Below are 22,643 nucleotides of genomic sequence, written 5' to 3'. Positions count from 1 at the left end.
TATATCCTTCTGAAAGCTCAGGAGCCAGGTCTGCATCTGTTGGTATTCTGGTCATCTGAACACCAGAATCCCTGTTCAACTCTTCTTACAATAATCTAAAGCTTTTCCAGCTCACTATTACAAAGTCTTACAAAGTCTTTGTGGGAAAAAGGTTTTTGACCCATACAATCAGTTTATTCAGAGGAACAGAGGAACGTCCCCACTTCTCACTACACAAATGTCTGATTCTGTTAGCTTTTTTTAAAAAATCAAACCTTCATATTTGTATACTTCAAATATTTCCACACTAAAAATAGATGTACTCTCAACAGTGAGATTTCACTCTAACCAAAGCCTCTGATAAAAACAAACTAGAGGATGGGCATATGATCCCAAGGGCTCAGTCCATAGATGGCCAACTCCAATTCTCTGGGTCCAAGGTGAGTCAGTACACTATGAGGGAAAGGCCCAGTGGAGGAAAGCTGTTCCTCTCATGGCAGTGAGAAAGCAGAGAGACGGGAAGAGATCACAGAAAAGCAGGAGCTCTCCTGGCATGACCACAGTGACCTAGCTCCTCCAGCCGCACCCCACCTGCCCTCAGTTACACCCTGAACTCCAGTTAGGTTATAGGCTCCACATTCCAATAATTTTATCACTATTTCTGCATGAATATAGGATTTTGGGGGTGGGGGGACTTATGCCCAAAGTATAACAGACTGTAAGCCTATGTACTCTGTTTACTGAGGCTGAACGATCACACATTCAAGCCCAGCCTGAGAAACTTAACAAAATTTTGACTCAAAATAAATATATGAATAAATAAGTGGCTGGGGATGTACCTCAGTGTTAGAGAATTTGACTGATATGTTTGAGACCCTGGGATCAATCACCAGTATGTCCCCTCAGCCAAATAAATAAATAAATGCTTGAGGGATTGAGTTCAAAACTTCTTCCCCTTTCATCATGTGAGAATATGGCCACAAAATGTTCTGACTTTGAACTGGGAGAAGTGAAAAACTACCAATTAATTACCCATTGCAAGGTATTTTGTTATAGCAGCAGGAAGAGACTCCTTCATCTGGGAAAACCTCCATTTCTTCTCTCTGTGGGAAGGACACTTTTGCCAGTTTTAGGATTCTTGGCGCCCATATTTTGTTTTTAATCACTTTGAATATATCAACCCACTCTTTTTTGAATTCCTGAGTTTCCAATGAGAATTCCCCAGCAGGACTATATGGGGCAATTAGGATGAAGCCTTCCTCCCTCTTAGCCCCATAGGTGTTAAGACTGTGCTTAGGGAACAGATCATGTTGTTTCAGTATCATAATGGGAGCCAAGTGCTACTATATTTTGACACCAATGATATGGAAGAAAAAGAAATTGAATACCTTGAGTGTAGATATGATAAGGTCTTCAGAAGCCCAGAATTATTAGAAATGTTTAGAATTGAAATGACAAGTCCTTTGAATTTGTAAACAAGTAAATATCAGCCTCCATAACCAACTGAACCAAATATATATATATATGTATGTCTGGAGTCCATTTGTATTCTTGTTGTGACATGGAAACAGTTCTGGAGGCCCCAAAGGGAGATGACCACTGAGGGTTTAGACCAGGCATGGTTGGTCCTTTTCTTGCTCTTTCCTCACAAGGAGCCATTGTGAGGAAGCTTCAAACAGCGGGTATATAAGAAAGTGGACAGGGCTGGGTTTTTGTCCACAAGTACAGGAAGCTCTTGGTGGTGACCTGTCGGACTCCCAGATAGTTAGTGCGTTTGGTGGTTGGTGGTTGGTATTCGGTGGTTGGTGGTTGGTGGTTGGTGGTTGGTGGTGCTGTGGTGTTTGGCTTTTGGTTTTTTGATTTGGGTTTGTTATTTTGCTTTGTTTTTGGTTTTTGGTTTTGCTTTGTTGTTTTGGCTTGTTATTTTGTTTTTAAGCTAGCATCCTTAGTTGGTGTTCCTGCTTAGGATGTTTAGCCCGAGTAGTGAGAGTAGTGAGAGTAGTGTAGCAGCACTGCAGGTGCCAGGTTCCTGCAGTGTGGCAGCCTTCATGGAGCACTATGAGTTCATGAAGGTCATCGGGCGTGGTGGGTATGGCCAGGTGAGCCTAGCCCTCCATCGCCTCTCAGGGGCACAGGTGGCAGTGAAAGCCCTGGCACTGGAAGTGCAGAACATTCCAGCCTTCAACGAACCCCAGATAATGATGAGTCTGGAGCACCCCAACGTGGTCCAGCTGTTTCACGTGATTGGCACCGAGAGCACCGTCTACATGGTGATGGAGCACGTAGGTGGGGGACAACTGCTTGAGCACATCAGACGTGGCATGCAGGTGGAGGAGGTCCGGAGGGTTTTCAGGCAGATCGTGTGTGCCGTGGGCTACCTCCATGACCAGGGCATCGTGCACCGAGACCTGAAGCCAGAGAACATCATGCTGGATACCAGAGGCACCGTCAAGCTGATCGACTTTGGTGCCGCCACGTGGTTCAGGGCTGGGGAGAAGCTGAGGCGGATCTGGGGCACACTCCCATACCTTGCCCCTGAAGGTGTCTTGCGGCACGAGTATGAGGGACCCCCGGTGGACGTCTGGAGCCTGGGGGTCATCTTGTATTTCATGCTGACACGGAGCCTCCCATTTGACTCCACGTCCTATGAGGACCTGCTGATGCGGATCACTCACGCAAGGTACGATGTCCCTGACTCAGTGCCTGTCAGAGCCCGAAGGCTCATCCACAGCATACTGACTGTGCAGCCCCCGAAGCGGCCCACAGTCAAGCAAATCTCTCGGCACCCATGGCTGAAGCAGGGTGGGGAGCGTGTACCCCAACAGCATAGTGAGGCTCTTCCCAAACACCCAGACCCCCAAATAATGGCGCTCCTGGTTGACAATGGTCTCGATCCATACCAAACCTGGGTGTCTGTGGCCAAGAGAAAGTTTGATGCAAGGATGGCCAACTACTTGATTCTGCAGCACCAGAAAAGCCAGCGGGTAGAGTGCATGTACCCAGGGAAGCCTGTGCCTCGCAGGGTTAGGCTTTCCTCTTGTCCTGCGGGCCTTTCCCGTGGCCCTGTGCTCCCAAGGAGGAGCACGAGTGAGCCTGCCCTTCAAGCCTTGCCCTTGCCCCATAAGCACCAGCTGCCCGAGGAAGCCAAACAGCCAGGGCAGGTGGGCATCAGAAGGGCCAGCCTGCCTGCTCTTCCTCTGGACTTGCAGCCTGCTGAGGCCCCGCCTCCTGACGAAGCCTCCCAGTCTGACTCGGTGTCCTACTTGCCCAACCGCTGGAAGCGCCTGCTCAGGTTAGTAGAGACCGTCCGCAGCAGTTCGGCCCAAGATGTAGCCCCAGAGGAACCCCGAGAACCCAGGAAGAGCTGGACTAGGAGGATCCTTAACTGTGTCCAAAGACTGTGCTGTTGCATGCCACGTGCCCGCAATAGAGTGTTTCCAAGGGTTCGCAGGAGAAGCGAGCCGGAGCCGGAGCCGGATCAGTAGACCTTCTGTGGCTCCAAGAAAGTGGAGAGCTGAGCCAGACAGGACCAGTGGACAGCCTGCGATTCCTCTGCCCCCACCTGCAGAAGACACCAGAGACTGTTCTGCCTGGGACACTTCACCCTGCCCTGCCCCTTTCCCTTCTCCCATTCCTCTGACATGTTTTTTGATAACATTGATTTTGGACAAATTGTATAATAAAATTTGTGTTGCAAAATTGAAAAGTGCTCTGACTCAAAGAAAGGAGGGTCCTCAGGGTGGGTCAGGTCCCACCAGCCATCATCTCCCAGGCCTGGACCACCGTGCCTCCCTCTCCAGTGTACTGGACTGCCTTGCCCTTAGAATAGATGGCGACTCACTTGTCTTGAGCCAGTGTAGAACATTCACTTGCTTTCACCTAGTACAGGCTGGCTTCTGTTGATCCCGTGTCCATGGAGTCTCCCAGTGTCCATGGAGTCTCTCCCATTGAGCCACTGTAGACATGACCTTTAGCTGGTGACCATGGTCAGGAGGAATACCTCCAAGAAGGCATGGAAGACCTCAGTGTTCCAGGGCATCATAATGATACTGTGTGTAGGGCAGGTAGGGAAGAGTTGGCCAGTACAGCAGTGGCTGGGTGCCTCAGCACCTGCCATGCAGCCGCCTCACTCAAAATTGTCATGACTGTTGCTAAAGATAAGGGACACGGAGTACTCAGGATTTCAGGACTGGAGGGTCAGTTCATCTTATGGATGCAATTATCCATTAAGGCAAGGTGCACCCACATGGATTTTCTCTTACCTTTGGATTCTATTACTAGGCTTGTCCAAGGTGACAGCTTGGGCACCTTGTTTCTCTGATGGACAGCTTGGGCACCTTGTTTCTCTGACATGTCCACTGGGCTGGCACCAGGAGCTACACTGACACCAGCTTCCGGCTCTTGCCCTTTGGGGTCAGAAATATGTTAAACTGTCATCCTTGTGTAGAGGTCTGTAACCAAGAGGTCTGTCACCTCCTTGGTTACATTTATTTCTAATTTTTCTAATTTTTTGAAGTTATGGAACATTTTTGCAGCAGATTCATTATTGGAGTAAAGGAAATTGACTGTTATATGTGTTGATCTTCTATCCTGCTACTTTGGTAGCTACTTTGGTAATGTCTTTGTCTTACCTAATTGCTTTGGATACAGTTAATGGTCTCTATTGAATCATAGTGGGGAGGGGAGAATGGACATGTTTTCCTTATTCCTGGTTTTAGAGTAAATGTTTTCAGTTTTTCTCCATTCAGAATAATGTTGGCCTTTGGTTTGTTATATATAGGCTTTAAGATGTTGAGGGAAGTTCCTTCTGTCCTTAATTTCTCTTGTTATAAAAATGAATGGGTAGTGGCCTTTGACAAATGCATCTTCTGCATCTATCAATGTAATCCTATGATTCTTGTCCTGAATTCTAATTATGTGGTTTGTTACATTGATTTCTGCATGTCTTCAACTGATATTTGGATTATTTTTTTTCTCTATGACCTTGAGGTGTAACATTATTGGATTATTTTCTCTATGACCTTGAGGTGTAACATTAGTTAGCTCTATGGTATTGTGGGTATATTATAAATTTTTATAAAAAAGTTAACAAAAATCTATGACTGTGAAGAGAAATTAAATTTTTAACAATGGGTTTCTATAATTTTAAAAAAATATAAGTTGTCTTCACTCTGTCACATAGATTTTTGTTATATCTCTATTCTGATTTCTTTCTAAGGTTTCTTTTCTACAATTCATTTCTCTTGTAAATGTGTAGCATTTAATGTTCAATTGTAGGTGCTGGAATTCCTTTATTATTCCTTTATTATATTTCATCCATTATTATCTATGCAAGGATAACTCTGTCTTTATTTGTGTTTCCTAACATTTGCTCCATCTCCTAAAATATGAATAGTCAAACAGATGTGATTAAAAAGTGAATTGCTTTGTCAATGAATGAAATATTTTATTGATAAAGACATCCATTTGATTCATTGTTTTTGAAATATTTTTAGTTCTAAATAATCTTTATGTCTTATCTAATGGTTAGAGAGCTTTGTTTAAATCCCCCAGTATTTTTTGTATTTTGATCTATTTCCTTCTTTATATTGAGAAGAGTTTGCTTTCTGTATGCATAAGCACAGTTGTTTGGAGCATAAATATTTATAATCAGTATATCTTGTTGCTGGATTTTCCCCTCGTCAGTTTGAAGAAATCTTCTTTGTCTCCTCAAATTTTGACTTGAAGTCTACTTTGACATGAGAGGAGCTACCCCTGCTTCCTTGCTTTTCCCATTTTCATGCATATCTCTGTCTCTAAGGTGTCTTGTAGGCAACATGTTGATACTTGTTTTTTTAATCCAAACTGCCAATATGATTTTTGCTTTCATTATTATTATAGAAAGATGATTTTTATTTCCTGCCATTTCAATTTATTTCTAATGCTAAATTCAAACTTGGTTATCCTTTAATGGGATTATTCTATTGTATTCATCTCTTTTATTTTTATGTATTTTCTCTGCATGAAATACTCCATCAAGGACATTTGGCAGTGCAGACTACATGGTTACAAATTATTTTTGTTTCTGCTTATTGGGAAGGATAATTTTACTGGTTATACTAATCCTGTTTGGAATCGGGTTTTTTTTCCAAGACTTGGCATTTATCTTTCCATGCCCTCCTAGCTTTTAGGGTCTATGTTGAGATATCAGTTGAAATCCAAATGGGTTTACCTCTGAATGTGACCTGCTGTATTTTTCTTGTGGCTTTTAACACTCTAAGCTTCTTCTGTGTATTAGGCATTTTCATTATAATGTGTTTTGGAGAGAATGATTTTTGCTGGCGCCTATTTGGAATTCTATATGTGTCTTGAGTGTGGATTTCATCTTATTCCTAAGATTTAGAAATTTTTCTCATATTCATTGAGAAGATGGTATATTTCTTTAGTTCACATTTCAGGAGTCTTCAACCACAATGATTCTTAAATTTGTTACATTCTGCTAATGGTCTTTTTGCATCTTTATTTTGACTCTATTTTCAAAATGATGTACTTTGTTGTTTAGACCACACTGAAAATCTATTTTCAAAGTGGTCAAAGTGGTCTAATCTATTGGCAACATTTTCCCACTGAATTCTTACTCCAGTTTGTTTATTTAGTTTTCATTTTCTTCATTGGAAATTATGCAATTGAAAAGAATTAAAACTATACTTGGTGTGTTCTTTCATCACAAAGGACTGAAACTAGAAAAGAGTAAAACTTTGGAAAATAAGCACACTTCTATGTAACCTATGGATCAAGTAAGTCGAAAGGTGGACTAAGGGAAAGATCATTGGGTCATTAGGCAGGAGGAAATTACAAGACCATACCCATCAAGGATATGTACTTCATGACAAGCCCACAATATTGTATGATTGCAAGGATTGATGTAGAAATATCACATGACAAAATTTCTGAAAAAAGTAGGATTAGAGAGTGTTATGGTTTAAATCATATCTTCCAAAGCAATTGTTTAGGTTGTAATCCCCCACCTAGCAATCTCGGTTCCCCCTAATTAACAAATGACTGAATTATGATGTAATTACCACAAACATGGTGTCATAAGGGAGTAGGTCAAGCTCTTGGTTTTGTATGACAGAGTCAGAGAGTGGGCAGGCTGCTCATTCAATGGCACTTTTGACCATATTTTTTATGTAAATTTTATTTATGACAGCAGAGCGCATTACAATTTTTATTACATATATAGAGCACAATTTTTCATATATATCCTTGTTTACAAAGTATATTCACACCAATTCCTGCCTTCCTTGATTTTGGATAGTAATGCTTACCACATTAAACCATCATTAATTACCTTATGATTACCTCATACCCCCCCCCCTTCCCCTCCAACACCCTCTGCCCTATCTAGAATTCATCATGTCTCCCATGCTCCCGCTCCCTACTGTTATAATGAGGGAAAGCTGAGTAAAACAGTACCCCGATATTTTTTAAAGTCCTTTGCTTCCTAACTTGGTAACATTGATTTTGGACAAATTGTATAATAAAATTTGTGTTGCAAAATTTAAAAGTGCTCTGATTCAAAGAAAGGAGGGTCCTCAGGGTGGGTCAGGTCCCACCAGCCATCATCTCCCAGGCCTGGACCACCGTGCCTCCCTCTCCAGTGTACTGGACTCCCTTGCCCTTAGAATAGATGGCTACTCACTTGTCTTGAGCTAGTGTAGAACATTCACTTGCTTTCACCTAGTACAGGCTGGCTTCTGTTGATCCCGTGTCCATGGAGTCTCCCAGTGTCCATGGAGTCTCTCCCATTGAGCCACTGTAGACATGACCTTTAGCTGGTGACCATGGTCAGGAGGAATACCTCCAAGAAGGCATGGAAGACCTCAGTGTTCCAGGGCATCATAATGATACTGTGTGTAGGGCAGGTAGGGAAGAGTTGGCCAGTACAGCAGTGGCTGGGTGCCTTAGCACCTGCCATGCAGCCGCCTCACTCAAAATTGTCATGACTGTTGCTAAAGGGACAGGGAGTACTCAGGATTTCAGGACTGGAGGAAGGGTCAGTTCATCTTATGGATGCAATTATCCATTAAGGCAAGGTGCACCCACATGGATTTTCTCTTACCTTTGGATTCTATTACTAGGCTTGTCCAAGGTGACAGCTTGGGCACCTTGTTTCTCTGACATGTCCACTGGGCTGGCACCAGGAGCTACACTGACACCAGCTTCCGGCTCTTGCCCTTTGGGGTCAGAAATATGTTAAACTGTCATCCTTGTGAAGAGGTCTGTAACCAAGAGGTCTGTCACCTCCTTGGTTACATTTCTTTCTAATTTTTCTAATTTTTTGAAGTTATGGAACATTTTTGCAGTAGATTCATTATTGGAGTAAAGGAAATTGACTGTTATATGTGTTGATCTTCTATCCTGCTACTTTGGTAGCTACTTTGGTAATGTCTTTGACTTACCTAATTGCTTTGGATACAGTTAATGGTCTCTGTTGAATCATAGTGGGGAGGGGAGAATGGACATGTTTTCCTTATTCCTGGTTTTAGAGTAAATGTTTTCAGTTTTTCTCCATTCAGAATAATGTTGGCCTTTGGTTTGTTATATATAGGCTTTAAGATGTTGAGGAAAGTTCCTTCTGTCCTTAATTTCTCTTGTTATAAAAATGAATGGGTAGTGGCCTTTGACAAATGCATCTTCTGCATCTATCAATGTAATCCTGTGATTCTTGTCCTGAATTCTAATTATGTGGTTTGTTACATTGATTTCTGCATGTTTTCAACTGATGTTTGGATTATTATTTTCTCTATGACCTTGAGGTGTAACATTATTGGATTATTTTTTTTCTCTATGACCTTGAGGTGTAACATTAGGTAGCTCTATGGTATTGTGGGTATATTATAATTTTTTATAAAAAAGTTAACAAAAATTATGACAGTGTGAAGAGAATTTTTAACAATGGATTTCTATATTTTTTAAAAAAAATTATATAAATTGTCTTCACTCTGTCATATAGATCTCTATTCTGATTTCTTTCTAAGGTTCCTTTTCTACAATTCATTGGTCTTGTAAATGTGTAGCATTTAATGTTCAATTGTAGGTGCTGGAATTCCTTTATTATTCCTTTATTATATTTCATCCATGTTATCTAGGCAAGGAGTACTCTGTCTTTATTTGTGTTTCCTAACATTTGCTCCATCTCCTAAAATATGAATAGTCAAACAGATGTGATTAAAAAGTGAATTGCTTTGTCAATGAATGAAGTATTTTATTGATAAAGACATCCATTTGATTCATTGTTTTTGAAATATTTTTAGTTCTAAATAATCTTTATGTCTTATCTAATGGTTAGAGAGCTTTGTTTAAATCCCCCAGTATTTTTTTGTATTTTGATCTATTTCCTTCTTTATATTGAGAAGAGTTTAAGAGTTTGCTTTCTGTATGCATAAGCACAGTTGTTTGGAGCATAAATATTTATCATCAGTATATCTTGTTGCTGGATTTTCCCCTGGTCAGTTTGAAGAAATCTTCTTTGTCACTCGAATTTTGACTTGAAGTCTACTTTGACATGAGAGGAGCTACCCCTGCTTCCTTGCTTTTCCCATTTTCATGCATATCTCTGTCTCTAAGGTGAGTGTCTTGTAGGCAACATGTTGATACTTGTTTTTTTAATCCAAACTGCCAATATAACTTTTGCTTTCATTATTATTATAGAAAGATGACTTTTATTTCCTGCCATTTCAACTATTTTTAATGCTAAATTCAAACTTGGTTATCCTTTAATGGGACTATTCTATTGTATTCATCTCTTTTATTTTTATGTATTTTCTCTGCATGAAATATTCCATCAAGGACATTTGGCAGTGCAGACTACATGGTTACAAATTATTTTTGTTTCTGCTTATTGGGAAGGATAATTTTACTGGTTATACTAGTCCTGTTTGGAAGCTGTTTTTTTTTTCCAAGACTTGGCATGTATCTTTCCATGCCCTCCTAGCTTTTAGGGTCTATGTTGAGATATCAGTTGAAATCCAAATGGGTTTACCTCTGAATGTGACCTGCTGTATTTTTCTTGTGGCTTTTAACACTCCAAGCTTCTTCTGTGTATTTGGCATTTTCATTATAATGTGTCTTGGAGAGAATGATTTTTGCTGGCGCCTATTTGGAATTCTATATGTGTCTTGAGTGTGGATTTCATCTTATTCCTAAGATTTAGAAATTTTTCTCATATTCATTGAGAAGATGATATATTTCTTTAGTTCACATTTCAGGAGTCTTCAACCACAATGATTCTTAAATTTGTTACATTCTGCTAATGGTCTTTTTGCATCTTTATTTTGACTCTATTTTCAAAATGATGTACTTTGTTGTTTAGACCACACTGAAAATCTATTTTCAAAGTGGTCAAAGTGGTCTAATCTATTGGCAACATTTTCCCACTGAATTCTTACTTACTATACTTGGTGTGTTCTTTCATCACAAAGGACTGAAACTAGAAAAGAATAAAACTTTGGAAAATAAGCACACTTCTATGTAACCTATGGATCAAGTAAGTCGAAAGGTGGACTAAGGGAAAGATCATTGGGTCATTAGGCAGGAGGAATTTACAAGACCATACCCATCAAGGATATGTACTTCATGACAAGCCTACAAAGTTGTATGATTGCAAGGATTGATGTAGAAATATCACATGACAAAATTTCTGAGAAAAGTAGGATTAGAGAGTGTTATGGTTTAAATCATATCTTCCAAAGCAATTGTTTAGGTTGTAATCCCCCACCTAGCAATCAGGGCTCCCCCTAACAAATGACTGAATTATGATGTAACTACCACAAAGATGGTGTCATAAGAGAGTAGGTCAAGCTCTTGGTTTTGTATGACAGAGTCGGAGAGTGGGCAGGCTGCTCATTCAATGGCACTTTTGACCATATTTTTTATGTAAATTTTATTTATGACAGCAGAGCGCATTACAATTTTTATTACATATATAGAGCACAATTTTTCATATATATCCTTGTTTACAAAGTATATTCACACCAATTCCTGCCTTCCTTGATTTTGGATAGTAATGCTTACCACATTCCACCATCATTAATTACCTTATGATTACCTCATACCCCCTCCCTTCCCCTCCAACACCCTCTGCCCTATCTAGAGTTCATCATGTCTCCCATGCTCCCGCTCCCTACTGTTATAATGAGGGAAAGCTGAGTAACACAGTACCCCAATATTTTTTAAAGTCCTTTGCTTCCTAACTTGGTAAGAACATTTTCCATGTATTGATTGAATAATTATATTGATCTTTAAAATTATTAATGTCCAATTTCCCTTTGGATCTCTATGTCTTTAGCTCTATGATATATACTAAGTATATAGAAATTTGATTCATTTACATTTATGCAGGAGGACTGGATATCCTATTTCATCAATATAATTGAGAGATCCGATTTTAAAATGGACAACAAAGCATCAGGAGAATACTTCCTCAAATCCTGACTAATGGTAGGAGTGTGTGCATTGGTACTCACTAATCAATCCAGTAGGTAAATACAATTGCACTTTTTTCATTTGTTCATTAGTTATGCAATTCATCAGCCAATTTTTTTTCCTAAATGAGAGAGCTCAAACTTTCTGAACCACCTCCCTTTTCTACCTTGAGTTGTCCAGACATGATATGCACTTACTTGCTCTTAATTGAGGGCTTCCAGTCATGTTTCCAATAGCAAAGTGAAGCAAGAGAACTGGAATGTTTCTTCAGAACCACTGGCATTTTTTAATCATGTTGTCACAACAATAATTTTAAACATCAATCCTCTATAACTTAACAATACTTGCCCAGTTCAGGTGATGCAGAGATTATTTTGGATCCTGCTGAGATCCAAGATTTTGGCTTATTTATTGGATCTCATTTCCCAAAGTACTGCCACATGCCAGGCAGATGGAGCTGCAGAAGGCTGCAAATTTGGTTTCAGGCCTGGGTCAAGACAAGCCCTCCTGATATGGTTTATGTTAGACCCAGATCACAAGGCCAGGTGTTTTCTACTGTTGGGGTGAATTCATTCCTTTTCGGAGTCTTTCCATGCTAGAAACTTTGCTGTGACTGTATCAGTTCATTCCCACTGTTTCTCTAAGTTTGCAAACATGGGGTGAAAGGCACTGGATATTGTGATCTTTCCCTTTCCGAATGCACTCAGCTCCAAGTTTGACTACCCCAAGTTTGACTCTCTAGGAGACACAAAACCCTTTTATAAGGCAAATAAATGCTTCTGCCACGTGAATTGTCCGAAACAAGGTGTTTCTGTTTCTGATTTGAGAAGAAGAAAGCTTCCATGTTGACTTTTGGCAGCTTGTTTTACTAAAAACTAAGCAAGCAAATTGCAAAGACATTTTGTTTTTAAAGTCTGAGCTGGTTAGTATAAATTCTGGTGATGACTTTATTCTTTTTATTGCTGAGTAATATTCCATTGTGTATGTATGCCATATTTTTTATCCATCCATCTATTGAAGGGCATCTAGGTGCTTCCATATTTTAGCTATTGTGATAATCATATATTTCTGTCTAATCTATTTTCCATCTGTCCCTCTGTCTTTAGAGCTGAATATCTCCATCACCCTAAATCCTTGAAGTCGACATTTTGCAGATGCAGGGACTTTCTGCTGGTTTTGGAGTTTGTAGTTTCTTAAATAATAAGTTGTTATTCTTATTTTTCCCCTCCATTTTATTCATCTGCCTGTCAGACCACAGTAGAGAATTCAAAACAACAACTGAGTGAACAAGTGAAGAGCTGACAATGACACTTGGTGCCCAATGCCCGCTAAACTGTGATCACTGAAAGTAGGTGGCAGAAGTCTTGGCAGTTGCTGTAGTTTATGAAAACAAATGCCAGTTTAGTTGTGCTCTTTATCTTTGTTCCCATAGGCAGCTAGAACCTTGATCTTTCTCTACAACAGATAAATGATACAAATAATATGACTGAATTTCAAGTGTTCCTTTGGATCTACACCTAAAATTCATCATCTTCTTAAATCAAAGGCAGTCCATTTTTGTTGTTGTCATTGTTAAATGAAGTGTTTCTTGTTTCCTTCATACAGTTCAGGTTTGCATAAATTCCCAAGACAGGGTGACTCTTGACCTACAAATGCCTATGTGTGGTGCTCTCATTTCTGATATCCTCTTAAAGGTTTTAATTGCTAAGACAAGTCTATTTCTTAATGTTTGCTCCTTGGTATTTTTTCCAAATATGTGTGTGCTAACCAATAGAACTTTATTCTATTCCAGAAACACTTTTATACTTTACAGGGTGAAAAGATGCATAGGGATGAACTCTATAATAGTTTAGAATGCTATAAGTTGTTGGACTTTTAAGAGTTTGGTTCTCTGGAAAATGGTGTAAGTTTTTAAACCAATCTCTTAGTTCAAATAATTAAGTTAAATTCTTCAGAGAGGTGGTCCACACCTGACTACTAAGGGCAGGTTAGGAGAACCGTTACTGGGGATGATGATTCAGCCACAAGAGATGGTGCTTTATGACATCAGTGGAAATGAAAATTAAGCCATCATTTAACAGATAATTGGCCTTTCAAGGTCAGGAATGTGTAGATATTTCAGTGTTCTAATCAGAGCTCTTATCCCAAACTTATATTTAGGGGAAGCCTCCTCTACTGGACAAGGTCTAGAAGTTCAGCAGTTCAGCATGGAAAGCACCTAGAGGGGAAGAGGACAGTGCACTCTTCCTCCTGATTTGCTTCCCATGCAGCCTTTTGCCCCTGGATTCCCTTGCTCTGATTAACATGGTTTCCCTCACACTGACTCACTCCATTTTCAAAATCTCTACAGTTTCTTTCATGGCTGCCTCTGGAGCCATCCTCGGCACCCCTTCCTTGTCAGGTTGCCTTCCTGCTACAGTTGTCGACTCACTACTTGTGAATAAAGATCCCTCACAATTTCTGTTAGATTTTCTTTTCACTTATAAGCTCAAAGTTTATATTTTATAGTTTAGCCTTCGAAAATTTCCATTCTGTGCAATTAAATGGATATGTCCAAATGTTTTCCTCTGTTTTTTCTTTATTAAAATACTATTAGTTATACATGATGGTAGACAATGCAATTCATTTCATATTACACATATACAGCACAAGTTTTCAAGTCACTACTTGTACAAAAGTATTTTCACACCATTATTGTCTTTATTGTGTTAGGGTAAAGATGTCTAACTCATTCCACTGTCTTTCCTACCCCCTTAGCCCCTTCCGCTCCGCTTTGCCCTATCTAAACTTCCTCCATTCCTCCCATGCTTCCCCCACCCATCACCATTTTGAGTCAGCACCCTCAAATCAAAGAAAACATTTGGCCTTTGGTGTTTTTTTTTTTTTTTTTTTTGGCATTGGCTTCCTTCCCTTAGCATTATATTCTCCAACTCCATCCATTTACTTGCAAATGCCATGATTTTATTCTCTTTTAATGCTGAGTAATGTTCCATTGTGTATACATGCCACATTTTCCCTATCCATACATCTATTGAAGGGCCTCTGGGTTGGTTCCACAATTTAGCTATTGTGAATTGTGCTGTTATAAACATTGATATGGCTGTTTCCCTGTAGTATGCTGTTTTTAAGTCCTTTGGCTATAAACCAAGGAGTGGCATAGCTGGGTCAAATGGTGGTTCAATTCCAAGTTTTGCAAGGAATCTCCACACTGCTTTCCAGATTGGCTGCAACAATTTTCAGTCCCAACAGCAATCTATTAGTATGCCTTTTTCCCCACATCCTTTTCAACGTTTATTTTTGTTTGTATTCTTGATAGCTGCCATTCTGACCAGAGTGAGATGAAATGTTAGAGTAGTTTTGATTTGCATTTCTCTAATTACTAGAGATGTTGAACATTTGTTCATATATTTGTTGATTGTATATGTTCTTCTGAGAAGCATCTGTTCAGAATGAAATTATAGCATTTGCTAGTAAATGGATGGAACTGCAGATATCAAGCTAAGTGAAATAAGCCTATCCCAAAAAGCCAAAAGCCAAATGTTCTCTCTCATGTTTGGATGCTAACTCACAACAAGGGATGGTGGGTAGGGGAAGAATAGAAGTTCATTTAATTAGACAAATGGGAGGGAAGAAAAAGATTGGGGATAGGAATAGGAAAGACAGTACAATAAATTGACATAACTTACTTGTGTTCATACATAAATACATGACCAGTGTCACTTCACATCATGTAAAACTACAAGAATGGGATCCTAACTAGAATAACTTATATTCTGTGTATGTATAATATATCAAAGTACTCTACTATCACGTATATCCATAAAGAACAAATAAAAACAACAATAAAAAGTACTATAAAGAAAGATAAAATTACTTGATATGTAATTTGCCTCATTTGTTTTAGTTTATATTTTGTAAGTCTCACTTCTTAAGCCCAATTTAACACTTAAAGTCTATTTCGTTCACTGCCACTGCCATACCTCATCTTTCCATTATCTATAGCTTTCTGCTCAGCATATTGTCTCTTTGCATTTGGTTCATTTACTTTCAGGGACTCTATGAGATTATTTAAAAGATATTTTTCTTGTAAAATTTTTTTAAAGCTATTCTTTTTTCTCCATCAATTTGAATGAAGCATCAGATCTCTGGTTCCTTTATATAAACATCCTTTCAAAATGTAATGTCCTTCATATGACAAAATCATATTCTGTGTAAAATCAAACACTTATTTCTTGGAATGGAAAAAGGGGATCAAAACATGGCTAAGTTAAAACTTTATAACTTAGGTTTCAAATCGTTCATTTGTATGTCTGTATACTTTTTACTTTGTTTCTTGGAGTATAACATCTGTTTAATCTTTCATGCTTTCTCTCATTCAACAATTTTTTTCCTTGGATGCCTCTAATGGGCTGTACAACAGAGATTTGTTTATATTCTAGTAGAAGAGGAAGAGCAAGAACTAACAGAAAAGTGATACATTATATCATGCATTTTGACAATATTTCCATGTGACCACTACGTTTATGTGACAACATACATGGAAGAAGCAGCACAAGTAGAATGAAGTAGAAAATTATTGAATAATGGGATGGGATAGGGTTTACTGAAATACTAAATAAGGTCACTTGTGTAGAGCTTTCCAGAAGAAAACATTTGAGTAGAGATTTTAAAGAAGAAAGAAATTAGATAAATAATCAAATGTTCTGCCAGATTATAACACAAGTAGTCTGTAGTCCAACTTCTGATAGGGTCCTTATATCCTTCTGAAAGCTCAGGAGCCAGGTCTGCATCTGTTGGTATTCTGGTCATCTGAACACCAGAATCCCTGTTCAACTCTTCTTACAATAATCTAAAGCTTTTCCAGCTCACTATTACAAAGTCTTACAAAGTCTTTGTGGGAAAAAGGTTTTTGACCCATACAATCAGTTTATTCAGAGGAACAGAGGAACGTCCCCACTTCTCACTACACAAATGTCTGATTCTGTTAGCTTTTTTTAAAAAATCAAACCTTCATATTTGTATACTTCAAATATTTCCACACTAAAAATAGATGTACTCTCAACAGTGAGATTTCACTCTAACCAAAGCCTCTGATAAAAACAAACTAGAGGATGGGCATATGATCCCAAGGGCTCAGTCCATAGATGGCCAACTCCAATTCTCTGGGTCCAAGGTGAGTCAGTACACTATGAGGGAAAGGCCCAGTGGAGGAAAGCTGTTCCTCTCATGGCAGTGAGAAAGCAGAGAGACGGGAAGAGATCACAGAAAAGCAGGAGCTCTCCTGGCATGACCACAGTGACCTAGCTCCTCCAGCCGCACCCCACCTGCCCTCAGTTACACCCTGAACTCCAGTTAGGTTATAGGCTCCACATTCCAATAATTTTATCACTATTTCTGCATGAATATAGGATTTTGGGGGTGGGGGGACTTATGCCCAAAGTATAACAGACTGTAAGCCTATGTACTCTGTTTACTGAGGCTGAACGATCACACATTCAAGCCCAGCCTGAGCAACTTAGCAAAATTTTGACTCAAAATAAATATATGAATAAATAAGTGGCTGGGGATGTACCTCAGTGTTAGAGAATTTGACTGATATGTTTGAGACCCTGGGATCAATCACCAGTATGTCCCCTCAGCCAAATAAATAAATAAATGCTTGAGGGATTGAGTTCAAAACTTCTTCCCCTTTCATCATGTGAGAATATGGCCACAAAATGTTCTGACTTTGAACTGGGAGAAGTGAAAAACTACCAATTAATTACCCATTGCAAGGTATTTTGTTATAGCAGCAGGAAGAGACTCCTTCATCTGGGAAAACCTCCATTTCTTCTCTCTGTGGGAAGGACACTTTTGCCAGTTTTAGGATTCTTGGCGCCCATATTTTGTTTTTAATCACTTTGAATATATCAACCCACTCTTTTTTGAATTCCTGAGTTTCCAATGAGAATTCCCCAGCAGGACTATATGGGGCAATTAGGATGAAGCCTTCCTCCCTCTTAGCCCCATAGGTGTTAAGACTGTGCTTAGGGAACAGATCATGTTGTTTCAGTATCATAATGGGAGCCAAGTGCTACTATATTTTGACACCAATGATATGGAAGAAAAAGAAATTGAATACCTTGAGTGTAGATATGATAAGGTCTTCAGAAGCCCAGAATTATTAGAAATGTTTAGAATTGAAATGACAAGTCCTTTGAATTTGTAAACAAGTAAATATCAGCCTCCATAACCAACTGAACCAAATATATATATATATGTATGTCTGGAGTCCATTTGTATTCTTGTTGTGACATGGAAACAGTTCTGGAGGCCCCAAAGGGAGATGACCACTGAGGGTTTAGACCAGGCATGGTTGGTCCTTTTCTTGCTCTTTCCTCACAAGGAGCCATTGTGAGGAAGCTTCAAACAGCGGGTATATAAGAAAGTGGCCAGGGCTGGGTTTTTGTCCACAAGTACAGGAAGCTCTTGGTGGTGACCTGTCGGACTCCCAGATAGTTAGTGCGTTTGGTGGTTGGTGGTTGGTATTCGGTGGTTGGTGGTTGGTGGTTGGTGGTTGGTGGTGCTGTGGTGTTTGGCTTTTGGTTTTTTGATTTGGGTTTGTTATTTTGCTTTGTTTTTGGTTTTTGGTTTTGCTTTGTTGTTTTGGCTTGTTATTTTGTTTTTAAGCTAGCATCCTTAGTTGGTGTTCCTGCTTAGGATGTTTAGCCCGAGTAGTGAGAGTAGTGAGAGTAGTGTAGCAGCACTGCAGGTGCCAGGTTCCTGCAGTGTGGCAGCCTTCATGGAGCACTATGAGTTCATGAAGGTCATCGGGCGTGGTGGGTATGGCCAGGTGAGCCTAGCCCTCCATCGCCTCTCAGGGGCACAGGTGGCAGTGAAAGCCCTGGCACTGGAAGTGCAGAACATTCCAGCCTTCAACGAACCCCAGATAATGATGAGTCTGGAGCACCCCAACGTGGTCCAGCTGTTTCACGTGATTGGCACCGAGAGCACCGTCTACATGGTGATGGAGCACGTAGGTGGGGGACAACTGCTTGAGCACATCAGACGTGGCATGCAGGTGGAGGAGGTCCGGAGGGTTTTCAGGCAGATCGTGTGTGCCGTGGGCTACCTCCATGACCAGGGCATCGTGCACCGAGACCTGAAGCCAGAGAACATCATGCTGGATACCAGAGGCACCGTCAAGCTGATCGACTTTGGTGCCGCCACGTGGTTCAGGGCTGGGGAGAAGCTGAGGCGGATCTGGGGCACACTCCCATACCTTGCCCCTGAAGGTGTCTTGCGGCACGAGTATGAGGGACCCCCGGTGGACGTCTGGAGCCTGGGGGTCATCTTGTATTTCATGCTGACACGGAGCCTCCCATTTGACTCCACGTCCTATGAGGACCTGCTGATGCGGATCACTCACGCAAGGTACGATGTCCCTGACTCAGTGCCTGTCAGAGCCCGAAGGCTCATCCACAGCATACTGACTGTGCAGCCCCCGAAGCGGCCCACAGTCAAGCAAATCTCTCGGCACCCATGGCTGAAGCAGGGTGGGGAGCGTGTACCCCAACAGCATAGTGAGGCTCTTCCCAAACACCCAGACCCCCAAATAATGGCGCTCCTGGTTGACAATGGTCTCGATCCATACCAAACCTGGGTGTCTGTGGCCAAGAGAAAGTTTGATGCAAGGATGGCCAACTACTTGATTCTGCAGCACCAGAAAAGCCAGCGGGTAGAGTGCATGTACCCAGGGAAGCCTGTGCCTCGCAGGGTTAGGCTTTCCTCTTGTCCTGCGGGCCTTTCCCGTGGCCCTGTGCTCCCAAGGAGGAGCACGAGTGAGCCTGCCCTTCAAGCCTTGCCCTTGCCCCATAAGCACCAGCTGCCCGAGGAAGCCAAACAGCCAGGGCAGGTGGGCATCAGAAGGGCCAGCCTGCCTGCTCTTCCTCTGGACTTGCAGCCTGCTGAGGCCCCGCCTCCTGACGAAGCCTCCCAGTCTGACTCGGTGTCCTACTTGCCCAACCGCTGGAAGCGCCTGCTCAGGTTAGTAGAGACCGTCCGCAGCAGTTCGGCCCAAGATGTAGCCCCAGAGGAACCCCGAGAACCCAGGAAGAGCTGGACTAGGAGGATCCTTAACTGTGTCCAAAGACTGTGCTGTTGCATGCCACGTGCCCGCAATAGAGTGTTTCCAAGGGTTCGCAGGAGAAGCGAGCCGGAGCCGGAGCCGGATCAGTAGACCTTCTGTGGCTCCAAGAAAGTGGAGAGCTGAGCCAGACAGGACCAGTGGACAGCCTGCGATTCCTCTGCCCCCACCTGCGGAAGACACCAGAGACTGTTCTGCCTGGGACACTTCACCCTGCCCTGCCCCTTTCCCTTCTCCCATTCCTCTGACATGTTTTTTGATAACATTGATTTTGGACAAATTGTATAATAAAATTTGTGTTGCAAAATTGAAAAGTGCTCTGACTCAAAGAAAGGAGGGTCCTCAGGGTGGGTCAGGTCCCACCAGCCATCATCTCCCAGGCCTGGACCACCGTGCCTCCCTCTCCAGTGTACTGGACTGCCTTGCCCTTAGAATAGATGGGGACTCACTTGTCTTGAGCCAGTGTAGAACATTCACTTGCTTTCACCTAGTACAGGCTGGCTTCTGTTGATCCCGTGTCCATGGAGTCTCCCAGTGTCCATGGAGTCTCTCCCATTGAGCCACTGTAGACATGACCTTTAGCTGGTGACCATGGTCAGGAGGAATACCTCCAAGAAGGCATGGAAGACCTCAGTGTTCCAGGGCATCATAATGATACTGTGTGTAGGGCAGGTAGGGAAGAGTTGGCCAGTACAGCAGTGGCTGGGTGCCTCAGCACCTGCCATGCAGCCGCCTCACTGAAAATTGTCATGACTGTTGCTAAAGATAAGGGACACGGAGTACTCCGGATTTCAGGACTGGAGGGTCAGTTCATCTTATGGATGCAATTATCCATTAAGGCAAGGTGCACCCACATGGATTTTCTCTTACCTTTGGATTCTATTACTAGGCTTGTCCAAGGTGACAGCTTGGGCACATGGTTTCTCTCACATGTGCACTGGGCTGGCACCAGGAGCTACACTGACACCAGCTTCCGGCTCTTGCCCTTTGGGGTCAGAAATTTTTGCTATGTTAAACTGTCATCCTTGTGTAGAGGTCTGTAACCAAGAGGTCTGTCACCTCCTTGGTTACATTTATTTCTAATTTTTCTAATTTTTTGAAGTTATGGAACATTTTTGCAGCAGATTCATTATTGGAGTAAAGGAAATTGACTGTTATATGTGTTGATCTTCTATCCTGCTACTTTGGTAGCTACTTTGGTAATGTCTTTGTCTTACCTAATTGCTTTGGATACAGTTAATGGTCTCTGTTGAATCACAGTGGGGAGGGGAGAATGGACATGTTTTCCTTATTCCTGGTTTTAGAGTAAATGTTTTCAGTTTTTCTCCATTCAGAATAATGTTGGCCTTTGGTTTGTTATATATAGGCTTTAAGATGTTGAGGGAAGTTCCTTCTGTCCTTAATTTCTCTTGTTATAAAAATGAATGGGTAGTGGCCTTTGACAAATGCATCTTCTGCATCTATCAATGAAATCCTGTGATTCTTGTCCTGAATTCTAATTATGTGGTTTGTTACATTGATTTCTGCATGTTTTCAACTGATATTTGGATTATTTTTTTTCTCTATGACCTTGAGGTGTAACATTATTGGATTATTTTTTTTCTCTATGACCTTGAGGTGTAACATTAGTTAGCTCTATGGTATTGTGGGTATATTATAATTTTTTACAAAACAGTTAACAAAAATTATGACAGTGTGAATAGAACTTAAATTTTTAACAATGGATTTCTATATTTTAAAAAAAAATTATATAAGTTGTCTTCCCTCTGTCACATAGATTTTTGTTATATCTCTATTCTGGTTTCTTTTCTACAATTCATTGGTCTTGTAAATGTGTAGCATTTAATGTTCAAGTGTAGGTGCTGGAATTCCTTTATTATTCCTTTATTATATTTCATCCATTATTATCTATGCAAGGAGTACTCTGTCTTTATTTGTGTTTCCTAACATTTGCTCCATCTCCTAAAACATGAATAGTCAAACAGATGTGATTAAAAAGTGAATTGCTTTGTCAATGAATGAAATATTTTATTGATAAAGACATCCATTTGATCCATTGTTTTTGAAATATTTTTAGTTCTAAATAATCTTTATGTCTTATCTAATGGTTAGAGAGCTTTGTTTAAATCCCCCAGTATTTTTTGTATTTTGATCTATTTCCTTCTTTATATTGAGAAGAGTTTGCTTTCTGTATGCATAAGCACAGTTGTTTGGAGCATAAATATTTATCATCAGTATATCTTGTTGCTGGATTTTCCCCTGGTCAGTTTGAAGACATCTTCTTTGTCCCCTCGAATTTTGACTTGGAGTCTACTTTGACATGAGAGGAGCTACCCCTGCTTCCTTGCTTTTCCCATTTTCATGCATATCTCTGTCTCTAAGGTGAGTGTCTTGTAGGCAACATGTTGATACTTGTTTTTTTAATCCAAACTGCCAATATGATTTTTGCTTTCATTATTATTATAGAAAGATGATTTTTATTTCCTGCCATTTCAACTATTTTTAATGCTAAATTCAAACTTGGTTATCCTTTAATGGGACTATTCTATTATATTCATCTCTTTTATTTTTATGTATTTTCTCTGCATGAAATATTCCATCAAGGACATTTGGCAGTGCAGACTACATGGTTAAAAATTATTTTTGCTTCTGCTTATTGGGAAGGATAATTTTACTGGTTATACTAATCCTGTTTGGAAGCTGTTTTTTTTTTCCCAAGACTTGGCATGTATCTTTCCATGCCCTCCTAGCTTTTAGGGTCTATGTTGAGATATCAGTTGAAATCCAAATGGGTTTACCTCTGAATGTGACCTGCTGTATTTTTCTTGTGGCTTTTAACACTCTAAGCTTCTTCTGTGTATTTGGGATTTTCATTATAATGTGTCTTGGAGAGAATGATTTTTGCTGGCGCCTATTTGGAATTCTATATGTGTCTTGAGTGTGGATTTCATCTTATTCCTAAGATTTAGAAATTTTTCTCATATTCATTGAGAAGATTGTGTATTTCTTTAGTTCACATTTCAGGAGTCTTCAACCACAATGATTCTTAAATTTGTTACATTCTGCTAATGGT

The 22,643-nt window shown here is 40.5% G+C and overlaps 2 protein-coding genes across 2 annotated transcripts; both read left to right on the top strand.

Annotated features, from left to right (window-relative positions):
* The first annotated feature begins 1,946 nt into the window (after nucleotides 1-1,946).
* Nucleotides 1,947-3,464, top strand: LOC143411468 (sperm motility kinase 2B-like). The gene has a single exon (XM_076872242.1). The coding sequence runs from the start codon at nucleotides 1,947-1,949 to the stop codon at nucleotides 3,462-3,464; it is 1,518 nt and encodes a 505-aa protein (XP_076728357.1).
* Nucleotides 3,465-18,145: 14,681 nt separating this feature from the next.
* On the top strand, nucleotides 18,146-19,663 carry LOC143411467 (sperm motility kinase 2B-like). Its single transcript, XM_076872241.1, has one exon. The coding sequence runs from the start codon at nucleotides 18,146-18,148 to the stop codon at nucleotides 19,661-19,663; it is 1,518 nt and encodes a 505-aa protein (XP_076728356.1).
* Nucleotides 19,664-22,643: the final 2,980 nt, after the last annotated feature.

Source organism: Callospermophilus lateralis, chromosome 12 (genome assembly GCF_048772815.1).
Source record: "Callospermophilus lateralis isolate mCalLat2 chromosome 12, mCalLat2.hap1, whole genome shotgun sequence".
Lineage (NCBI taxonomy): Eukaryota > Metazoa > Chordata > Mammalia > Rodentia > Sciuridae > Callospermophilus > Callospermophilus lateralis.
The sequence above is the reverse complement of the archived record's forward strand: the minus strand, read 5'-3'. Positions and strand labels throughout refer to the sequence as shown.

Excerpts from the sequence above, each read along its gene's own strand:
- LOC143411468 (XM_076872242.1), top strand. The coding sequence starts at position 1,947 with ATGTTTAGCCCGAGTAGTGAGAGTAGTGAGAGTAGTGTAGCAGCACTG.
- LOC143411467 (XM_076872241.1), top strand. The coding sequence starts at position 18,146 with ATGTTTAGCCCGAGTAGTGAGAGTAGTGAGAGTAGTGTAGCAGCACTG.